Below are 25,008 nucleotides of genomic sequence, written 5' to 3' on the forward strand. Positions count from 1 at the left end.
CCTATTCCCATATAAGAGTTTTTGAGGAACAGGTGAAGCAGAGTCATTAATCTGCCTCTATACCACATACCACCTAAGGATTTCTGTTCTATTAAGAAAACTTTCCAGTGCCAAAATCTCCCTCCAGGTCCCTTGAGCTGTCATAATACCATAAAAAGACAAGGATAAGACTTTGCCCTTCCTCTTCAACAGCTCTAAATACTTCTGCTGTAAACATTTCTAAAAAGGCTGTGAAGTAAGTAGCAATGGCATCATTAATGCATCTGATACCTGAAAACATTGTTTGACTCACCACAGAAAGGTTTCATGTATAGTTCTCCTGTAGCAGAGCCAGCTGAAGGTATTTGGTACTATTAACCTTGTTCCACAGGTGTGACTTGCTCTGGGATTATGTTGCTTCTAATGGATGAGTTGTTTTGCATGTCCCTCAGAATACATGTGGACATGATACCCTCATCATCATTCTTTTATTGCTTTCCTGATAATTTGTCATGCAAATCAAATATTGGACTGAGAGGGGCTGGCTGAGCCAGTGAATTCACTCTCTGTTTCACAGGCAACAATATCATATATGCCTATATAAGTCACTTGACCCAAGAAAGTGATTGAGCTCTACTGTAAAGATAGTTATGAGGCTTTTTGCCTCCACAGCACCTGTCAGAAGGATGCTCCACAACCTTGCTGAGATACCGAAAGCCTAATCCCCAGGTTTAAATATATTCAGGAGAATTCAAGACTATAGTTTTTTGTCCTAAAATTATGTATAAGAAGATCAAAAGGCCACCCATCCTAAAAGTAGTCCTTGTCAATGGTCAACAGAGGATCATTAGGCCAGCATATGGCAAGTACATACTCTCTGTATTTCTAGGTTCCAAGATTCTGGAGCTCAAGCTTTTTATCAAGTATGTCCTTGCTCTCTCTGATACAAGAGTATCTAACTATAGGTACAAATTTCATACAGGGCCCCAGACTTATTTGCATATCCAATTTTACTTCCTACCTAGGGCAGAACACTTCATGCTCCATTTTTCTCATGCTGCTCAGCAGGACTAACTGGAAAACTCACACAGCTGCCTGGAGACAAAAGTCTCACTTTACTTCCTCCATACTGCTCTCTCTCCAGCTACACTTACTCTTTGCTGAATAGTTTGTATATATTTTTATATTTCAAATTTCTTCTTCTTGTGGATGTAGGTTTTTTGCCAAGTTAGCTGAATGCAGGGCTGGCATGAGGGAGCATGAGACTCGTTTTAGAAGCCATGAATTATTATATCTGCTGAAGTTCTAATAGCAAATATCAGTACTAATGACATGCTTCATGGAAAAGTGTGCCTTTCTCATGGTAGTAACAGCAAGTAACTTCTGCAGTATTGTGCAGTTTTATTAACAGGCAAGAGTCCTTTATTCCTTCTAAGGAGGAACACTTTGTCCACCCTGACTGAACTTTATATTGTAAGAGAAGATACAGCAGTATGTTCTGTCAGATGGGATAGAAAAAATGCCAATTATCCAAATGAAAGTTCATACTTAGGAGACATAGTAAATAAAACTGTCTATGTCTTTGATTAGGATGCCATTTCGAATTACAACAGAGCTGAACTAGCATCATGCAGCCACTAGAAAACAAATACTTATTAATAGATTGATTTTCTAATGTATCATCAAGCTGAAATAATTTTCCCTGCAGTTTTGCAATTGCTAGATCTGATATAAGGGAAAATTGTGGGACCACACTACACACATTAGAGAAGGGAGTTGGCTGGTAAGTACACAGGAGCAGGACTAACTCTTTTAGTGTTAGACCAGACTACCCTTTCATCAGATTAAATGTAACATCAGACTCACCTTAACACCAGTGTGTACACACCTTTAGCACACAGTTTGGTGATTGCTCCTAACAACCTGTCTGGTTCTTCATCCTAGTATTGCCTGTTATGCAACTCTGAGGAAATTAAGCTTGTAAAATAAAAACCCTAACAGAAAATGATTAATTGAACAGTTTCCTTCTGTGCCAACTCCCAAAACTGCCACTGTATGGCAGTGTAAGTGTCAAAGAAAGAAATGCAATTCCAAAAGAACTGAGGTTAAAATGTAGTGGAACCATGTTTTCAAATGAATTCTGCCTTCACTCACTTCTTTGTAAGATGAAAAAAAAAAATTAAAAATATTTTTTTTTGTCATAACTTTTGCTTTTGCTTTCCTAATTTGTATTCTAGTTTAGCAATCTCCAAACTACCTAATTTGATCCTTCCAGTTCGTAGCTGACTCACTCAGGGAAATACATCATGAGACAGCAGAATCTAATCTAAAGACCTGCTGCTGCCTACAGGCACTTTTCCCAACCCGATTCCCATGTGCCTTGTCCTTCCTCCCTTGCACTGTCTCTGACACTTGTCTGATTCTCACACTGAGTTGATTATCCCTCCTGGGAGAAACAATCTTGATCTGAGTTGCTACATCTGGGCAGACATTGGATGGATAGTGTCACATGTAGGACCCTTCTCTCTGTTACAGACTTTGAACTCTGTCAGGCACATATGAGCATGAACAGCACTAAGAACTCCACTGCAGACGTATGCAGACAGGGGACACTCAGGGATTATTTTGCTGCTGCTTCAGATTTAGAGAAAAAAAGTTGTAAGAAATGACAGTACTTTTTGTAGTTACAAGAAATTAGCAATGCTATGGATCAATAATGCGTTGGTGGGATAAGGAAAAACCAGGAAGGTCACAGGGATTCTGTTCTGAGGCACAATCCCTTCGGTGTGCTGCTCTTCAGCTGGTGCTGCTGAGCTCTGCCCTTGGCTCAACTGGGGTTGTAAAAGCACAATCTAAGCCGCTGCCTTCTCACCAGGGAGTCATCAGCTTACTACAGCAAGGCAGCAGATAAAAACTTGCAAATATTTCCTTAGGTTTTCTTTTTTTTTTTTTTTCCCCTACTCTCTTGAGAAATAAATTCAAAAGACAGCTCTACCGTGCCAAGATTATTTTGGAAATGGTATTCTACTTGCATCCGACTCAACATGAAGACTCGTTTCTCAAAACCCCCTCTAGACCTAGAATACACACTGATGCATCTGCTCAGGAAAACACACAGCAAGTATAGTTCATAAAGATATTATCTCTCTTTATTTATTTATAGATTTACTTGGCACTTACTGGCCTAATACAGTTATTTTAGGGACATACTTAAATACAGTATTAATGGCCAGCTTCTCTGAGAGAATTATTGGCATCGCTACAGCTACATTGTGCTTCCAACATATACAGATTTATGCTCTTTATTCTTGTGTATCCATAGCTTCTAAAAGCTAGCTCAAATACAAGTGAGGACAAAAAAAATTGTAAAGAGGTAGAAAATGTCTGTTTGTTGTTAAGATGCTAAATGGTGATTTCTCATACTTAAACTATCTCCCACTCATTGTACTACACGACCAAATACTAATAAAAGTAAACATAATTCCACAGTTTTGTTTTTTTTTTCTCCTGGTTCCTTGCTTGTTTTATTCTAGGCATGTTTCATCCATGGTTAGAAATCAGGCATGACAGTGGTCTAATGTAAAATTTTTGTCTATGAAGAAATCAGGCATGACCATGGTCTACCCCTGAATATCATCTTAATGTTTTATACCACTGACAAATCATTAACATCTGTTAATAACTCACCCAGCTGCTTTGTTAGATTGTTTTTAAAAAGTCTTATGTACACCATAGATGTCTCCAACTCGTAGCCTGTGTAACCTTTCCCAGCTGCTTAATCCTTATTTAAAATATTACTGTAAAATACATACATTTTAAAAATGATCCCTTTTCTTTGTCTCCAGACTACTTTTGTAACTGTGTTAACATCTGTTCATTTCCACTCCCCAATTCCCATCTTAAATACTTATTTTCAGCACATATTTTTCTTGTAAATAGAATTCCATGTTCTTTCTCACCTCCTAGCCCTCCACTTTCTGCTTTCTGCTCTTGCTCTCATTCCACTCTATCCCTCATGGTTTCAGTTGACTCATTACATTTTAAATATGGAGAAAAGATTATTTAAAGAGCTTCTTTTATTATCTCACACTAATTTAGGCTTGGGAAAAAGAAAATGGGGGCATACTATGGATCTACTGTGTCTAAAGGGAATAAACAAAGGGAAAAGGGAACAATGCACAGTAAAAGGGGTGTAGGTAGCTGTTAGAGACGAAACTGCATAATGGAAATTTTGGAACACTAGAAAATAGTTCCTGGCTGAGAGAAGCAGTAGACTATGCAGAAGCCTCCCTCAGGAATCAGAGAGACCTTGACACCTGGAACACTCGAAAATGGGCTGGACAAAAGCTGTGGTTTGAGGCCAAGCAGCTATCAGAGGCAGGGAGAGAGGAGAGGCTGCTGAACTCAGCACCAGGATGGGGATTTCTGAGTGCTGGTACAGCAGTGGCAGGACATGATGGACACAGGCTGTAACACCTCATTTAGGAACTGGCTGTGATTTAAAGTGCTGGTTCTGCTAAAGCAGTCTGCCTCCAATACAGCCCTGGATAAAATGCTAGCAGTTGTGGTACCATTCTTCATTGCCAGGAACTAGCAGATGAATAGGCAAATGTCCCATGATGAATAGGCAAATGTCCCATGTCCAGCATTAATAAATCAGATTTATAAATGATGTACAAGATAGTCCACATTACATTCAATGCTAGACTCTTAGCATTATTTCTTCTTATATTATAGTATAAGAAGTACAGAGGCAATTTACATAACTCAAAAAAGATATATTAAAATAAGTTATATAATTTTTTTTTTTTTTTGGACAGCAATACAGTGCCATTTCCTAAGGTTCTGGGAGTTTTAAACAAATAAAAAGAAAACCTATTGTGTTTAATAATACTATACCACACACTATAATACTACATAGCATTTTCTGTTGCAAATATGGCTATATTTTTTCCAGATCTGTCAGCTGACCCACATATCAAAAACCTTTCAAACTGAATTTCCTTTTTTTTTTTTTTTCATGCAGATATGGTCATGGTTTCCTACTCATGTAAACATCCTAATTATCTGGGGAAATCTGGAGATACTGCAAAGGTAATCCAAGTGTTCCTATGTTGTCTCTTATTTCTTTAGTAGATTCTAACTAGACCAGCCAACAGTACCATGTGTATATCCTAGAGGACATTTGGTCCTAGATTCTCTTCTTTTCTTCCTTTTCCCATCTAAAAGTGCAATGACAAAAGAATTATTCTGTACCCCATGGCATGGTTCTTTCTCATGATTACAGTTTTGGAGCTCTTTTTTTTCCACATTTGTCTATTCTGTCTAGAATATGGTTATTTGTATCTCATGTCATGAAAGGAAACATTTTCATAAAATTAAGATGGAAACCAAAGGAAGGGGGAAAAATGCAGAGCTTTCTGGGATTTGAACTGCTAGTGTACAATGAAATCACAAAATGCAGTCCACAACACCCTCTTCCAACTGCATCAAGAGGACACAGCTAACCTGCAGGTTTTTCCAGTGCTGGAGAACTCTATCATGAAGAAACTTCACTTTCTTTACCAAGTAAGATGCTGTACCAGTACAGCCAAATATGCCTGTGTACATTTATTTTTAAAACATGTAAATATATAGATGTAGAATGTAGACAGAAAAACCTCAGGCTCTTTTCATGTTACAAATTCTGTCCACGTAGTTGCCAGGAAATGTTTGTATGAACTTTGTTCAAAGTACTGGAAATTCAAACACAGAAAGAATATTGTGCTATGGTATTAGAATGAAAACAAAATGTAAATTAACAGGAACTGAAAGGAACTATTATAGCTCATTGTCCAAAATGGAGGAAAAGCAAAATAGCAAGCATAAAATTGTTAAGAGAACAAATGCATGTTTACATTTTGAACAAGTCCATAGTCAATAGATTGTTGCTAGCAGGATGGTTAGTCTTTTAGCATGACTTCCATTTATTCCTCAGAACAACTCCACAAGCAATCATCTGCAAGGGTTCTACTAGACAGAACTGTGGTTGGAGTATGTGACAGGATATATGGAAAGATGCACCAAAAGGAAAAAACCCTGAAACAGAATATATACTCATTCTGAAGTGGACTAAGGCCACTCCAATTCAGCTTTGATCCAGCTTCCTCCGAGAACCCCAAAACGCTCCTTCTGCATCTACTGGACTTAGAAGAAGATATACCAAGAAACACATCCCATATTTCTCCTCTTTTTGCTCACACATTCTTAGTTTTGGACTCTGTGGAAGACTGCCCACTTATCATCTCCTGAAAGGCTTCCACTCATCTGCTACTGCCTCTCTCTTCAATTCTCCTGTGATGCTTTCAGCACTTGCTTTCTGCACTTGGAGCCATTTCTCTTCTTTCTAGTGTAAGTGACTGTGCAGCTGCATGCTTGTAGTATTTCTAATTAGGTATCTGCTGTTTTCTTCTTTTTTTTATTTTTAAGAAATATTTAAAAAGGAAATGAAGACTATTGTTCTATCTTGAGCAAGCTCAAGGGGGACACATCTTATTTGGTGGGTGCTAGGAATTTCAGTTTGTTATAGCTCACACATGGCTCAAGAAAAACAACTGACACAGGAAACTGAGGGTATGGACAGTGAGATGAGACAGATAACACACGACCCAAAACATGGTATCATCATGCAGTGCAGTCAGACAGAAATTCTTATTTTATGGTATTTTATATCATTTTATACTATTCCTTAAAATAATAATAGTAATTATAAAAAGTAAATGGCAGAATGCTCAATGGAGATTAAGGAAAAGCTTGAGAAAAGAGATTTCTGGCAGTCTGATTTGATGATTCACAAATTCAGTTTCTATCAAAGAAATAGCAGGATTATTCTAAAGCCTAGAAACAATATATGTTAATAGGTTTTACAAACATCTATGCTCATTTGAAATGGGGATATTATTAACCAGGTCTGCCACATGAATAACACAGTATCACATGAGGCTGATGATAAAGATGCATTTACAGAGTTCCTTTTATTCCAAAGGATCTTGACACTCTTTATAAAATATACATATGGTATGCCTATGACAAAAAAAAAAAATAAAAGCACAGAGGAAGAGAAATCACTTTGACCAGCACTACAAATTAGAGCATCTGTTTAACAGTGCACATCAATATTGTTATTTAATTCAAGGAAGGATATAAATTGGAATAGTATATCTAGCAGGAATTACTAGCCTGTGTGCCCTTATTAATTATCAACAGATTGTACGCAAGAAGGAAAGCAAAGGGTAAATTACAGACACTTGGATCACATCTACATCCAATTTATTGTAAACTTGAGCTAAGTTTCTATTATACAAAACTTGGGTCTGTGAGGAAATATTTAAAGCATTTCAGCAGTGAAATTCAAATGCCAAAGTGGAATATAAGCTTCAATATGCACACAAACCCTATGAACAATTGTGTCAAAGGCCACTGATAAATCAAGGAAAACTAATCCCAGAGAAAAGCCTTGACATTTGGTTGAAATAAGGACATTAAGTTGAGTTGGTCAGGGATTATTTTCACTAGTTTTTTTTTTTTTTTCCCTGCAAAATGAAAAAGAAACATTTCTCAGGAAACAACCAGTTTCAATACATTTTTTATACACTTTTAGATGACAGTGGAGATTGAGCTCTACATTTTCCAACCAAAACTTTTGTTTTCCTAGTTCAAGATTAATTAAAATTAGTTGGGGAAAAAAAAAAAAAGGAAATAAGATGAATGGAAGAGAGAACTTTCAAAATTCAAAATTAATTAAATGAAGAACTTTGTGGGCCAAAACTTAATGTTTTTCTAACAGTCTTCTGAGAGTTCAACTGTTCATTGCAGTACAGACTTGTTTGGTATCCTGGTAATTTTCCCAGGAGAGAAAGACTATTTTCTGCTTAAGACTGTTACAAATCTAACTAGAGCAGTTTGCATCAAATAACATGAACTTAACATGGCCTGATGCAAACCAAGTGAGCTATGGTTGTTTGGAAATGGCAACATCATGCAAGGACAAATGAACTCTTCTCAAAACCAATGTTTTTCAGAAACAGGCTCCACTACTGCTCACTCAAACAAAAGCGACCAGAAATCAAAGAGGAATTAATGATATAAAGGAAGTAGCTCTTGCAAAACAACAGATGGAATGAGATCGGAAACACATGTAGAAAGCTGAACTTTTTTAATAAGACCAAAATGACAGAATTGGAACAAAGGGGCACAATGGATAAACATGCACACAAATCAGCAGAGCAGTTGCTAACTAGAAATGGGTTTGTAATGCGGAGTCCAGACCTCAAACTATTTTCTAAATCTGAGGCTTTAGATCTTTGATGTTGGTCTAGATTTTTGCAGAAAGTGTGGCAAACTTTCACAACGAGATGCAAACTTTCTCCAGTGTTTCTAAGGTGAATTATAATAATCTTTAAATGTTTCTAATGCTGATATTCTGGATTACGCATACGATGGAAAGTCAGTTCACATGAATATTCTAATTTAATGCTGACCTGTGTGAAAAGGTGTTAAAATAAAAGCAACATGGACTGCATCTTCCCCACATTCTGCCAAAGGTGAGAAACAGCTTCAAGCAAAAACAAACCAGGGAGGTAAAATACATGGATCAGGGTAATGCAATATGCTTATTAACTTATTCTCCTGATAAATTGAAGAAATGCTTTTGAAAGAAAGCCTTCTGGGCCTCTCTTTGGCAATCCTTTCCAGATTGCACACCCATTTTTGAGCAGCCTCGTCTAGTGGAAGTTGTCCCTGCCCATGGTTGGGGAGTTGGAACTAGATCACAGAATTCCAGAATGGTAGTGGTAGGAAGGGACCTCAAAAGATCATCTCATCCAACTCCCCTGCCAGAGCAGGATCACCTAGAGCACGTCATACAGGAACGTGTCCAGGTGGGTTTTCAATGTCTCCAGTGTCATCCAAAGATGGTCTTCAAGGTCCCTTTGAACCCAAATTACTCTATGGGCCTATGATCCCAGTGCAAGGCTGTGTTACGAAGACACAATGATGTTTGAAAATAGAAAAGATTGCTTTAAAAAAAAAAAAAAAAGAGTTAAAAAAAAGAAATCATATGGAATGGTCATTACTTGAATTAACCAGACAAGTTAAAACACTGCCTGTTGAATATATCATTAATTTGTTAGGACACAATTTCCCTGATGATTCTCCTGATAAAATAATAAACTAGACTTTCTGTGAGGCCTTTAGATGGGTAGCTGGCTTAAGATATTTACTGCTTTTCAAATACATTGTTTGGAAGTAAAAAAATAGCTTCATCCTCAAGTGGTATGAACTAATCTATCTCCACTGAAGCCAACACAGACCTTGAGCACAATTTTCTATTAGTCTGTCATGACAGAAACCATTGTTCCTTCAAACATTTCACAGAAGCACAGATTGTTAGGGGTCAGAAGGGACCTCGAGAGATCATCCAGTCCAATCCCCCTGCTAAAGCAGGATCACCTATACCAGATCACACGGAAACTCGGCCAGGCAGGTCTTGAAAATGTCTCAGAATTTATAGTGATGTCAAATTACTGTCAAAACCAAAGAGATAAGTAAATGATTCACCTAATCTATGTAACATTTTTCCTGCTCACAAGACTTTCAGACACAAATCTTTTCAGATGTGTTGTGTATTTGAAAGTTTTTGGTGTTGTCCTGTTATTTCTAATCTGTTATTTGAAAGCACTTAATCATACATTTCTTCATGTGTTTCCAATTCAATGTAGACAACTGTTAAAAAAACCATACCAAGTGTAGTTTCTATTTCCTAATTACACAATAGCCAGTCACATCCAAAATTACTATTTCTGCTTAAATATATGTGTCAGAGTTTGCACAAATGTTTTAAACAACAACATGGAGATTTTATTCAAGAACAGTGAAGTCACTGAAACTCCCCTGCATGAATATTAGTGATAGTCAGTGAAAAAGAGAAAGCACATGTAAAGGTAATCAATTAAAAAACCTGAGGATATATTAGCCAAAATTTTATTTCTAGTCATCCTTTGACTTGTTAAGGTGTAATAGCAAGGAAAACTATACATTAGCACACGTAGGTCAGAAGTTATCAAGCTCTGGAAAATGTCAGCTTTATGCTAGCAATACAGTAGTTCATTTCTTAAAAAGGAACTTTTTTTTTTCCCCCCTGAAAATTAAAGCTGTTCGTGGCTACAGGACATAGAAGAACATAACCTGGAGCCATTGGAAAGACCACACTAACATCCTCCAGTTTTCAGTTAGGCTTGTTTAGCAGATCATTCACAGAACATTTACCTTTCTCCTGACTTCGAGTCATAGAATCATAGAATGGTCCGGGTTGGAAGGGACCTCCCAATGTCATCTAGTCCAACCTCCTGTGCAGTCAGCAGGGGCATCCTCAACTAGATCAGGCTGCCCAGAGCCCCTCACTTTGAATATCTCCATGGATGGGTCCCCAAGCACCTACTTGGGCAACCTGTTCCAGTGTTCCACCACCCTCATAGTAAAGAACACGTTCCTAACGTCCAACCTCAATCTGCTCCTCTCTAGTTTGAAGCCATTGCCCCTCATCCTGTCACTGCAGGCCTTTGTAAACAGTTTCTCTCCATCCTTCTTGTAGATCCCCTTCAGGTACTGGAAGGTCACTATTAGTTCTCCCTGAAGCCTCCTCTTTTCCAGGCTGAACAGCCCCAGCTCCCTCAGCCTGTCATTGTAGCACAGGTGTTCCAACCCCCTGACCATTTTTGTGGCCCTCGTTTGGACCAGCTCCATTAGGTCCATGTCCTTCCTATGTTGAGGGCTCCATACCTGAACTTCAGACAACTCTGCAATTTTCCCTGTAACTCACCAACTACATCTGTGAGCTGTTGCACAAGTGTTAATTTTCCAACAATAAAATGTTATTAAATTCTGAATTTTGTACATTTGCCTAGGCCAGAGCATATGCTATTAGGACACAAAGGATAAACTCTATCTGGAAAAGCACTTTACCATTCTTAATTTTAAAGTAATATATATGACAATGCATTGTCCTCTGTATCATGATCTAGCACACCCTTTTGTCATCCTCTGGTAAGTCTGATGGATGAAAAGGACATTACAGCCTGCATTACACATAACACCCCAAAACAGGATCCAAAATAAGCAAATCCAGTTCTTTATCCAGACTAAGACACTTTTCTCCTTACTTTCCAGCTAAGAAAGATCATCTAGGTTTCTTAATCATACAGCAGCCTTTCTATGGCTTAACTGTATCTGTACCAGAAAACTCTTGATAGTTACTTCTCTCCCTGCTCTTACAGAGGAACATACAGAAACTCTTACTGAACGCTGTAAAGTTTGTATTGAGAAAGACCAGAACAGAGATCCAGTACTTTATTTAATCCACAGATGTCTAAATTCATCTTAAGTGTAACTGATAAATAAAACAGCTGAGTCTCTTATACTGAGACACTAAAAGTTTAGCACATATTTTTTTTTGCCTCTCATCAGAAAATATACAATCTCTCCTGTCATTGAGAAAAGAGCTTTATTTCAAAGAATAACTGGGATTCACAGAGCTAAAACAACAGATCATAGTTATCACCATCTCAGTACTTTGCTCACATTAATTTCTTGAAGTAATGATTTTTTGCGTTCTAATAGCTAACAAAACTATTTGCAAATGTACATTTAACAAACATCTGGCTTGTCTATAGTTTATTAGAATACATTTATATGTTTAAATCTATTTTTACATTGAATATATTCTTTAGATAGATAGATAGGTATCTCCTCCCTTGATATGAAAAGATTAACAAGCCTAGCATTGTTAGTGTAGAATAACAGAAGATTAGTAAACAAAAAAGATATTACAAAATGTCATCACAAAAGAACCAGACCATATTATAGGGTTTCAAAACAGTCTCTGATAGGCATTTTTTTTCCCCTCCAATTTTTAATTGAAAACATGCACACACAAAAACACCACAGTGAAGCAAAGATGCTAGCTCACTAATGCGAGCCTTTGACATCTTCCCTAACCTCCTTCAGAAGGCTAACATAAAACAATCAGATTCCACTAATTTGAAAGGGCCATGGGACTCTTATCACCAAACAGAGGCAGGAAACTCAAAACACTGTAAGAATAAACCAAGAAATGGGGTTTTTATAGATCTTTGCAACTAATCATATGGGGAAAAGCCAACCAAATGAACCAGAAGAACTATAAGATCTGGGTATGATTAGGAAATGAGCAACTATCAATAATATGTTGGAAAAGATTAAGTGCACTGCAGTACTTAAAGGCACTGCAACAAAGGAATAAAGTATATGAAAATGTGTTAGAAAACATGCCACATCCCATGTTCAGAATTAAAGGCACTGCAACAAAGGAATAAAGTATATGAAAATGTGTTAGAAAACATGCCACATCCCATGTTCAGAATTAGGCAATTCAGAAAAGTTCAGAAAAGGCAATAAACTTCTTCAAGTCCATCAAACTATAATATAATGTAGTAAATTTGGACCATTACAAAATGAAAGGAAGTGGCAAGATGTTAGGAGCATAGAATGGAATGATGGATAAGATCAAAGGATATTCTATTCTTGGTTTTGTCAGTGGCTTACAAAATGTGAGCATTTTCAAGTACTAACATCTGCTAAGTTCAGCAGAAAACTTACTGCAAAATCTGTGTAATAGCTCTGGATACATATGCAACAACAAAACAGAGAGAAACCATCACCTCAGTGCTGCCCAATTTTGCAAAGAGTTGCAGTTAACTCAGAGGAGTTCAATCCACTTGAAGTTTGCTCAAAGAAAAACATTTGTTTAATGTTTTTTTTTTTTCACTTGCTTTAACCCCTTGCTTTCACCTTGGCTCATAATCTATTTTCTCCTGCACATCTCCTATTCTTTAATTTTTTGCCTACTTTCCTTAATTCCACTGTTATGAACTCAGATTTCACATTTAAAGGGTTCCTCATTTTTATTATGTGTTGGGTTTTGTTGTTTTGGTTTTGTTTGAATATTGATAGAGCTTCACAAATATCCCTGCATACTCTTTAATGTATTCCATTTCCTTATCTCAGCTCTGATTAGCATTTTTACTATTAAAAGCATGACAAAAGCAGTAAAATTTGGACCAAAAATGGGGAAATCTGTCCTTGCATTCTGAGTCCACTGTATGTGTGGTTTCTATCAGAAAGCTGAAAGTACACCTGCTGGTTGGCAGTTTATCAGAACAGATGTGCAATTAATGCTTTTTATGGCATATGCTATGCACCATGCCCTAAATCATGAATGATTCTTTCAACCAAGACTGGAGGCATGAGGATGTGTAAGGTGACAACCTCAAAATCTGTGAAAATTATTTTGGAGGCAATATGCTATTTCCCAACTACATACTAAAGCATTACTGCAGATGACACAAACAGTAAACCAATTTAACTATAGTCCTCTTAATGTTATAGGATTTTGTAACACCATGAAAAAAGACATGTATTGAAACAGATTTAAGGCCTTTATATGACCTCTAATCAGAAATGTGTTATGCTATTCAAATTCCATCTGTCAAATGCTGTAGATACAGGTACATAAATAAAAATGCTATTAAAAGTTAACTTACTTGGAGAAGTTCTAGCGTTTTGTTTTCTGACAGCTCCTAAACTGGATATCTTCCAGTGTCAACAAAACCTGTTCAAGCAGAATCTTACCTTGTTTTCACTACATCAAGTGGATGCATCAGGCAAATTTCTACAAGACCTATAAAATAATAATAAAATCCCATAAACATTTGTACAAATAGCAGTTTGATTTTCATTGATTCCAATGTTTTTTAAAGTTTGAAAAGTAAGTAAAACCTAGGTGCATCATTGATGATACAGTACTTACATGTTTTTCTGTGGCATATTGGTGCAGTCAAGGATTTTAGACAGCAAATGGTGCTAGTTGCTCATTGCAGTGGGGAAGGTGAGGACTTAAGCTATGAGATCAATTTAATCATAGTTTTTGCTTGGTCTTCTGCCTTAAGTACAGCAGGAACATTTGACTGGCATCATAAATAAATACACTAAGTAGTGAAGGAAGAGAGCTCAGGTTGGCACTGGCTTCTTTGTCACATAAGACTAATCCCTAAGGGCACTGCTATTATGCAAGACAGCACAGAGCGTTCAGGTGAACCTGATGTTAAGATGACAGCTGATTCCTGAGCTTGGCTATCTGAGCTGCAGCCTTACAGGTTCTTCATCCTGTCATGCTCTGTGCTGATGCTGATAAGTAGTCCTGGCTTGTCCCTTCCCTGCTCCACTGCTCACCATGAGAACTTAAATCCACATGCTTGGGACTTTCCATGTCCCCAGCACATGACTTTGCATGTCACTATAGTCTTGGCTGCAGCGACCATGAAATGGTGAAGTTCAGGATCTTTACTGCAACAAGGAGGCTCGGTAGCAATCTCACTACTGTGGACTTCGAAAGAGCATATGTTGGTCTCTTCAGAGATCTGCTAGGGGGATTACCATGGGATAAAGCCCTGGAAGTGAGAGGGGTCCAAGAATGCTAGTTAGTATTCAAGGGTGACCTCCTCCAAGTCCCAGAGTGATGTGTCCCAAAAAACAGGAAAGTAGACAAAAATGCCATGTGGTCTGCATGGATGAAAAGGCACTCCTGGACATTTCAACATAAAAAGGAGGCCTACAGAGGCAGGAAGCAATGACAGCTACCCTGGGAGGAATACAGAGAAGTTGTCTGAGTAGCCAGACAACAGGTCAGGAAAAGGTAAAACTTAGATAGAGTTAAATCTGGCCAGGGACATCAAGTGCAACAAGAAAAGCTTCTATAGGTATGGCACTGGTAAGACTAGGTGGGACCTCTCTGGAAGGAAACAGGGAACCTGACCACCTGGGATAAGGGGAAGGCTTCAGTCTTCACCAGTAAGGGCCCAAACCACACCACCCACGTTACTGAACTGGGAAAATGACAAACTACCCACTGTAAGTGAAGATCAGGCTGGAGACCATCTGATGAGTCTGAAGGTGCGCAAGTTAGACTCAATGCTCTTAGAGGTCTTTTCCAACTGAAATAATTCCAGGAAGTTCATGGGACCTGATGGGATCCATCCATGACTCCTGAGGGAACTGACAGATGAAGTTGCTAAGCTGCTTTCTATCATATTTGAAAAGTCATGGCAATCTGGTGAAGTTCCCATTGACTGGAAAAGTGGAAACATAACTCTATTTTCAAACAGGGAAAGGAAGGAAGATCCATGGAGCTACAGGCCAGGCAATCTCCCTTCTGTGCCTGGCAAGACTGTGGAGCACATCTGCCTGGAAACTCTGATAAGGCATGTGAAAAATGGGCAGGTGGCAGCCAACATGGCTTCACCAATGATAAATCATGCCTGACAAATTTGGTGGCCTTCATTGATGCAGTAACCACACTGATGGACAAGTGAAGAGCAACTGATGTAGTCTACCTGTTCTCCTGTAACTCCTCTCCTTTCCCAAATGGGAAAAGAAAGGGAATAAGGGAGAGACACTTCTGAATTGGAAAAGAAAACGGAAACTACTTTAGTGAAAATAGTAATAATAGAATGAAATGAAACATTAACAAACATATACAAAAACAATATTGAACCCAACTGCCCTGATGGCAATTATCTCACCACTGCTACCCATGCTGTGGCAGAAATTCTAGACCAGACTGAATGGCAGGCAGGAACTACCTGGGTTCTGGAAATCATGGAATGGGATTGAAGGTGCAATGGACTGCAGTCCTCCTTGGATACTGGGCATTGAAAAAGAGCGATTGAACCTTGTGATCTCTCAGCTTTATACTGAATATGATGAATGTGGAATAGAATACCTCATTGGTCAGTTTAGGGTGAAATATCTGCTCCTGCAGGGGCATCTTTTTACTCTGCATCCCCAACAAGGTAGAGTGACCTTGGTCCTAACACCAGTCCCTGGTACTAACCAGAAATTTCAAGCATTATCACTACTAGAAGCAGACATTACCTATGAAAATATGCTGCTAACTGCAGTAGGTGCAGTTGCTTACAAGAGACAGCTGAAAAGTAAAATCACTTAACAGAATTAGTTCTGTTCTAGCTGAACCCTACTTTCTCAAAGCAAGGCAAAGAAATTACTATAGCATGATGTAAAAATCTCACTCTGAAAAGCTCCACACTCAAATTACTGAACTAGTGCAAAGCAATTTTGCATTTTGTCTCTATTCTTTGGCAGACTTGATGGAGAAAGGGTCTTGGTGAACTGCACGCAGGAACTAGGCTCTGACTGGATAGCATCAGACACTGCAGGGTCAGCAATTTGAGTTCATTTATTCATTACAGAATATAAATCTAAGGAAGGCTTAGAGTTTAAAATGTCTATTATTTTAGTAGCAATAATTTCAGTGTTTCAAGTAGAACAGGAAAACTGTGGAGATTTAAAGTGTTCATAAGAAAAGATTAAGTTCCAAGACATGATCTACTTTCTATTTCAATTTCATATAGACTTTCTGAGTAAAACAGGTACTTATCTAAGTGAGCCTTCTACACTGAACCAAAGCACTAGCAAGGGGAAGAGACACATTAGAGTCAAAGGAGAGGATATAAAAGCCTTAGAGTTTTTCCCTCAGTGTACAACAAGTACCATTTATTTTCCACTTGATATACTTTAAACTTCAAATACGTATATTATTGATAATTGTTACATATTTCTCTGAAGGAAGAAAAACCTACTTACGTAACAACAGAGGGCTGCAAAAGTTTTAGTCTGATTTTACACAAATACAAGGAGTTTTTGGAGTTAGTCACAGAAGGAGGGCATAAATTGTAATGCTGAAATTCTCATCTAAATCTTTTTGTACATGAAAGTTTGTGAAGATTTTAAAGTGTTTAAACTAAATTGCTGACATAAAGTACATGCTAAGAGTTCCAACAGAACACATACAATTCACCTACATGACTAGCATTCCACTCTAATGTACAAAGCTTGCAATACATAAAACTGGACAGATAACCCCTCACACCTAGCTTCCTGCCACTGTTTGAATGACAGTATCAAGTTAATATTCATGACCATTGTTTTGTCTTACTTTCTTTCCATTCCCTGCAACAATGCTTTGTTTTTCAGATCTGGATAAAAGCAAGTCGACATAGGTGATACCAGCAAAGAATATTAATATTAGCACTAAGGCAAGTCATTGAAAGTCATGGAATTTAATATTTATTATCTTCCCTCTGGAAAGTAAAAGCCGCCTTTGTTATTTCTGAAAAGGTATATTTATTGCTGTAATTATTGCTCAGGAATGACTTCTATTTTACTAAAACATAGGCCAAATCACATGTCACATAAGGGAACACAGACTCTAAGCTTCTATACTGATTCTGTCCCAAAACCTATAAACTACACCAACAGTTACCAACAGGTGCTTTGTAAGTGGAGCAGCAGCTGAGTGTTTCAGTGCTGGCAGGGGGTAGCCTATGAGTTTTTAACTTTCCAACTACCCTCCTTTTCCAACTTCTCCTCCCCTCTCTCCCCCATAGTGTTTTTGGTCTTCTATTCCATCTTGTTTTGGCAGATAGAGCCTAAAGTAAGGGGCCAGGCAAGGGGCTAGGGGTTGTTCACCCTATTCTGTTTTTGCAGCACTAATGTCCATTTTGGGAGAAAACTGTTCAGTGCCAGATCTTGGCTTTATTTTCTTGGTCCTCATAGGATAATTTTTAATTCAGGCATTTTTCCAGCAACTGATTCAGATGAATTCCAAGGTCCTTGGCAAGAGCTTTGTTTTGATAACTTCAGGATTCTATTGGTCATCTGCCCTTCTCAGTCCTTCCTTTGTCTCATTGTTTAATTACACACTAGGTGTTAAACAGTGAATAGTTACTTGATTTCACCAGACAGAGCTCTTCAAAAGATGCTGGGATTACGACACAGCTCTCTGAAGAGCACAAAGGAGCACACACTGAGCAAGACACTAACGAAATGGCTACAAACACAAGCTACATTTTTCCATCTACTATAGTAGTCATGCAAATCATTACAACATCCTACTTGATAGCCTGCCCAGAAAGTGGTGGTGGCCCTGCTAAATTACAAGCACCCTGAGAAGTGCTCAATAAAATAAAATATATTGCACTTTCTCTAGCTAATGTTCATCAGCTTTATGACAAATTCAATTAGCACTATGAAAATCTAATTTGCTGGAAAGCTATATCAGGGTGCAATATATTTTAGCTTGTCACACTGTAAAGACTACTGTTTACAAACTTTATTTTCATGATAAAGTAGTTAACATAGCTACAGAGAGGTTGTGCAAAAAAGTATTCTAATTGTCCCATTGGGTCTCCTTGTTGACGTCATATGCAAACTAATCCAGCGTGATTTATGACAGCCTAATTATGTTTAAAACAACTCAGATCCAACTATCTGAACGAGAGCCCAAAGGAAATATAGGAAAGAACAATGATTAGGTCAGTTCAACATTTGTTGTCTTCTGGGTGGGAAAGCACTCCTTGTGAAAACTAGATACTAGCCATAAAGCGAGGCATGTTCAAAATCTGAGCGTTGGAGAAACACCCAGCTGTCAGCATTGACATCCTCTGAGTGCACACAGGGGAATGTCAACAACTGAGAAGGGAGTCTAGGATTCTATTATGTAAAACATTCTGCTCAGGAACTGGGCTCATGGAGGGAATAAAATCTCAGAAAAAACACTGACACCCCCCCCCCCCCCCCCAGACCAACCCTCCTCAGTAGAGCATTTTTCTTTTTTTCCAGTTAATATCTCCTGTTTGTAAATGCTTTTCCATTATGGATTACATTACATTTCCCCTCTACAAAATTCACACTTAAAATCTCAAACTGGCAATCTGCATAGATGTCTCTTCCATGCAAGCATTTTGGTGACTTGTGGGTATTTTAAGTTCCTTTGCTCTTTGTTCCTCTATCCCATCAGACACACAATAATCATGTAACATGGCCCGAGGATACTACGACTGTTTAAAACACGCTCTCATTATCTGTCTGGCAAAAAGTGAAAGTCTGAGATTTCAGCAGAACAAACTTACAGCTCTCCTCATCTCCCCAGGTGTTCCCATACTTTGTCTGTTCACTGAAAGAACAGAAAACCAACGAAAGCTAACTATCAGTACATGGTAAATAGAATAGATAAAAATAGAATGATTAGGGCTTTGGATCTTCTTGGGAGACAAATTCTTGCCTTTCGCTTGCCTTTGATCCTTAAATCTGCGGACTGAAAAGTGAGCAGAGCTTGTGATATACACTGGTTTGTCTTTCAAAGAAACTTGAGTAGCTCACCCTCTACGTGTTTTCTGCATAACAACCCCCAAATACAGACTCATGAGATGCAGAGCATGATCCATGTGTTAGTTCAGACAACCTCCTACAGCGCAGAAGTCATTATGCACCCTCCTCCCCTTATGTTACTCATTTCCCTGGAATAACAGAGTCACTGGAGAAACACAACAGAAAGGAGACTGGCCATAGAAAATGTGGCAATAAACACATCATGCCCTGCATATTGTATAGCTGGAACAGTTGGTATTTATTTTGGCCTCTACATAGATATAGTTACAATGTAAGAAATGATCATAAATATTTTATGCACACTATGTATTTCCTTCTGAGAATATATGTCTGACAGAAAGAATCTTATGTTGATCTTTGCACCCTAATAAAAACAATGACAAATTCCTCTTAAATCTGCTTGTCTGTTGGCTAAAACACTTTATTTGATGAGATGAAGAATGGAACCTCTTCCTGATTGTAACAGCATAGTTTGAAGAATAATTAATGCCTGCAAAAACATACCTGTGCAGTCAGTTCTACACAGGCTAATTTCCATTAGCCTGCTGTCCTATTCCATTTTCACAGATACCTAAATCTTTTACCTGTTTTGTAAAAGTACATCTCCATCAGAAAAGCCCAAAGAATGATAGGTTCACTGTGATTTCTGTGGCAGCCACAGCCCATTCCTTTCCTAAGGAGGCAGTCACATATTTTGCCAGGCTCAGTTGTACTTTGTGTCAAGCAGGCTGCAAGGAAAAACTACACAGTACTGTGCTGGAAAAGACCTACATATTAGCCTTCACTTAAGAAAGTGACACTGATTTTAACTCTTTCCCAGGATTCTGTTTAGTGATGTAGTATGGGATTAACTAATGGTACCCTGGAGCTCCTCTGAAACATTAATTAATGTTTTAGGTAACAAGCCAAGTCAATGCTTTCCTTAGAAAATGTGGAGAAATGGAAAGCTACTCCAAAAAGTGCTCCATAATGGCAGTGCTGCATTCATGAGTCATTCTTCCTTAGAGACTTTGTCTACATGAAGAAAATATACTAGAAAACATGTTAATTAAACAAGACGTCAAGCACGATTTTTCCCTTGGTGTGAACAAGGATGTCTATGTTTAAAAATGTGTTAGCTGATCACAATTGACCCCAGGAGGAACTCTTGATTTACCATCATTACCTAACATATTTTAGAAGAAGGGGTTTGCATGCCTACAGGAGGAGTTGTGTCATGATCAACACCTTGCTACAGAACCACAGAATGTTAGGGGTTGGATAGGACCTCGAAAGATCATCTAGACCAACCCCCCAGCCAGAGTAGGATCACTTAGAGTAGGTCACACAGGAGCACATCCAGGTGGGTTTTGAATGTCTCCAATGAAATGTCTCCACAACCTCTCTGGGCAGCTTGTTGCAGTGCTCTGTCACACTCAGTGAAAAAAATTCTCCTATGCTCCACCTTGCACTTGTTGCCCCTTGTCCTATCACTGGACATCACTGAGAAGAGCCTGGCTCTGTCCTCCTGCCACTTGCCCTTCACACATTTACAAACAAGAATGAGGCCACTACTTATTCTCCTCTTCTCCAAGCTAAAGAGCCTCAGCTCCCTCAGCCTTTCCTCATAAGGGAGATGTTCTACTCCCTTCAGCATCTTTGTGGCTCCGGGCGGGACAGTTTTAAGCAGTTCGCTGAGGTCCTTCATAAGCCGAGGGGCCTAGAACTGGACACAGTATTCCAGATGTGGCCTCACCAGGGCAGAGTAGAGGGCGAGGAAAACCTCTCCTGACCTACTAGCCACACTTCTTCTAATAGACCCCAGGATGCCATTGGCCTTCTTGGGCACAAGGGCACATTGCTGGCTCATGGTCATCCTGTTGACCACCAAGACTCAGGTCCTTTTCCCCACAGCTGCTCTCCAACAGATCAGCCCCCAACCTATACTGGTACATGGGGTTGTTCTTTCCCAGTGGCAAGAATCTACACTTGTATTTCATTAAATTTCCTCCCACCCAACTCTCCAGCCTGTCTAGGTCTTGCTGAATGGCAGCACAGCCTTCAGGTGTGTCAAGTCACTCCTCCCAGTTTGGTGTCATCAGCAAGCTTGCTGACAGTGCACTCTGTGCCCTCATCCAGGTTGTCGATGTATATATTGAATAGTACTTGTCCCAATACTAGATCTTGATGGTCTGCACTACATAGAGGCCTCCAGCTCTGTAACTGACAGTGTTTCTTATTAGATGCAACCTGTCAGTGTAGCATTGATATCAGGAAACTGAGGCATAGCAGGGTTGGGTACAGTGATTATCTGCCTTTCAAAAAACCCCGGGACTTCAGCAGCACAAGGAAATTCCTGCTGAAAGTGGTTAGTGTTCCTGGAGCTGACTCCATAAAAGCAGTTCAGCCTGTATTCATGATGGGTCCTTAACTGTATAGCAAACTAGTATTTTAATCTTCAAGGTTTCAAGTGAGGGTTGCACAAGTCCTGGAGAATCGCATCCTAGACGTGTGGAAGACAGGAGCTGGAAATGAGTACTTTGGGCAGCATGTTATCTAGACAGGCTATTGCTTAGCTGTAAATCCCCTTCAGCTTCCCAAGTCCCAATCCACAAACCAAGCTAGAAATGTGCTCACACTCAATAGTCAGGAGACAGTTCAAACTGCTCATCTTCAGTGCTGACAATGCTTACCTAATATCTTCATGATATTTACTGTTCCCTGCCCAGCTAAAGAAACCATTATTATTACCAGATGCTCAACTGCTCAGTTCTATTGCAAATACAACAGAAATTTAATTATATTCTATCATTTTCTTTTGCTGAGCTTGAAAATTGGGTTACAGCAGTTAAGCTAACAAAGAAAATTATATGAATCTCCTTAAATAGTCAAGGCATGAACAGAAGATACCCAAATCTATCCTTGTCTTTGGAAGCATCAACATCACCTTGTGATAGTAGCATATACAAGAGGTTGTTGTAGTAATAAACCGAACACTTACAATGCAGTATTTGTCAATAAGGAATATATTGTGAAGGACTTAATGTTGTCTTGATGGCCTAGCTACTTTGTTAAAAAAAAAAGAAACTATGAAGGTTGTTAAAAATCCCAAGATTATTTTTGTATTTTAGTTCCCTTCTGACTTATTTTCATTGGATCTTTAAACTGAAGGCAAGATCATCTCATAAAGGTATTGAATTTCCCTTTCACAGTAGTTACACCTGTCCTCAGTTTGAGCCATGAGCTGCAGAAGGACAAGGACAGAAAGGTGTCTTACCCCCAAGACAGTAAAATAAATAAATAAATAAACCCCCTCACACAGAATTGGAGGTTAAATGAATGCTATTTACAAATCTATACAGAAATACAACTAGTATTCAGGGAAAAAACCTTCCAAAACCTTCTACTCCACTCAGCCTCAGCCAGCTTAGGAGCAGGCTAAACTGGATCGTTAGTTTTAAATTATGTATAATTAAATACATCTATAGTAATATTAGGAGAAAATACGAAAGCTCAGTGACCAGTCAAAAAGGATCCTCTACTACATCTACATCTCTTTGGGAGAAAGATTCTTCCAGTCTCTAACAGCATACAGCACTTTCACAAGCAAGCAGTTCCAGCTGCAGTACTCTCACTGAGCCTTTTGGAGGTAAAATGCCATGGAAAAATGTTTGTTGTATGTTAAAATCTATGAAATTTGCATTTATGGCACTGTCAAAAAGGCAGTTGACCACTTTAAAATTCCAGACTTCTCACACCTTTACTTGATTTTAACATACTAAAGTTGTTCCAGCGAGGTTGAATACCATGGAGAGTTTGATTTTGCAGTCAAACAATGCAACAGTTAGGTACTCAAGAGATACTGGAGCAAAACACAGGACACAACATTTAATAAAAGCAAGTATTTTCCCTAAGTTCTTAAAAATTAGTGAGGCATTATGCCATGTAGCTCCAGAATTTACCATTTAGAATGTTACAGGAATTAACTTCACCTTAACTTATATTTCAATTCCTATTTACAAAAGAATAATAAAGAAATTAAGATATCAAAAAATATACTAAGTTAAACAAGCAAGTATTTCTGGGCAAAGTGACATTTTTGAAAATGACTAGCAGTATAAAGGGTTGTTTCTATAGCTAAGTGATTTTTTTCCCTTTATTTATTCCTTCTACATCCTTTACTGATGTCATATCGACATTAAAGCTTTGACTTATAAAATAAACACTTGCAATTTACAAACAAGTACCCCAGTCTCTAGACACAAGTGAAAGGCTATAGATTGTGTAAATACTCCATAAATTTTTCAGCAAGGATTACATGCTACTATGTCACTCACTTAGGACATATTCTTTCCATCATGTGTGTCTGAAAAGGAAGTTTTTTGAAACCTGACTGAAGGGACCACTGAGGTCAGCACCAGGTTACAGGACATTTGTGTCACCACAGGTTTAGATATATTCAATGCATATTGAATCAATATCCCTGCAATGAAAATGTGTAATGTGCATTTTCTTTGCTGTTATACTGAAATGCTTCTCAATAAACTTGTTTTCATAAGAAGTCCTCCCATTCATATGTCCCAGAGCTGTTGTAATCCTCTTTGCTAATGCTGATCTAAGAGCATGGACATTATTCTATTTCTTGACACGTTTAAAGTTCTCTAATGAATAAAGCAAACAGCTTGTGGCTGCTTGGACTGTCACTTGATTGCCCTGGAGGGCTTTAATGTCTTTAAAATAGGCCTCCTAGTTTGTATTTAACTACCTTGTCCACAGAGGTCTGAGGGGTAGAGCAGATCAAAGATGTTCTGGAAACATAAAAAGCAGCTGTCCTTCATTTACCTTTAATTAGCTACATCTGACCAGATTCTTTATAGCCTCTTTGTCACACATTCAGCAGTCTATAATCCTTCTGACCTGTCCTTAAGGACTGTACCGTTACAAGAGTTTCAACAAAATGCAAATTAAAAATATTAAATACAGGACTTTGAAAAAAATCTTTGATCTCACTATGGAAATACTAGCTGAGGCAATATTATTTTGGACTTATCTGCAAAAGCTACAAATTACTTACTATTTGGAAAGTCAGAATGGAATGGTTCCTAAGCTCAGATTTAATTATTCATAGTTCTTTGTGTACTACTCAACATTGCAATGAGTAAACATGACACAACAAGGAATCCCAAAGAAAACTCAAAGGCAAACAACCACCTCTTGGCTAGCACAGTATGCTGTTCTTCCAGGAGCTGTGGCACTCATTTGCAAAGAAAGTCACATACCTGCCCTCCCCAGTGCCCCTTCTTACACAGATTCATTGCTTGGAGACCCCTCCACTTAGCACAGAATGTACACCAATTTCCAGTAGAATTTGACAAATGAGGAGGTTGAGTCATTGCTGCAGGATCAATAAGAAGTTCTTGTATATTACAGTCCTATAGTGAGAGCTGCATTAAATGCTTGTGTCATCAAGCTAAGGTCCTTATGGAATAAAAAAGCCTGTTTAATCCAACAGCTAGAAGGTATGCTAAATGATTCAAGTTATTCATACTTGATCACATAGAGCCACTGAGGTGGATGGAGAGTACCTCTTCAAATTATCTGGATTTTGGGTTAGGTCCTTTCACAAATGATTAGCTAACAAAGGGAAAAAAACTATATACAAAATAGACAGGCTTCAAAAACTGATTCTGTAGTCTAAACTATCCCTTGATCTCTTTCTGTGCATGTAAT

At 38.4% G+C, this 25,008-nt stretch overlaps 1 protein-coding gene across 1 annotated transcript in view; it reads right to left on the reverse strand.

Moving 5' to 3' along the window:
• SLC25A21 (solute carrier family 25 member 21) overlaps positions 1 to 25,008 on the reverse strand; it is a 257,777-nt gene that overhangs the window by 106,545 nt on the left and 126,224 nt on the right. The window contains exon 2 of the mRNA XM_054400575.1: positions 13,684 to 13,732. Within this exon, the coding sequence (XP_054256550.1) occupies positions 13,684 to 13,732 (49 nt within the window). The remainder of the gene's footprint in view (positions 1 to 13,683; positions 13,733 to 25,008) is intronic.

Source organism: Indicator indicator, chromosome 4 (genome assembly GCF_027791375.1).
Source record: "Indicator indicator isolate 239-I01 chromosome 4, UM_Iind_1.1, whole genome shotgun sequence".
Classification (NCBI taxonomy): Eukaryota; Metazoa; Chordata; class Aves; order Piciformes; family Indicatoridae; genus Indicator; species Indicator indicator.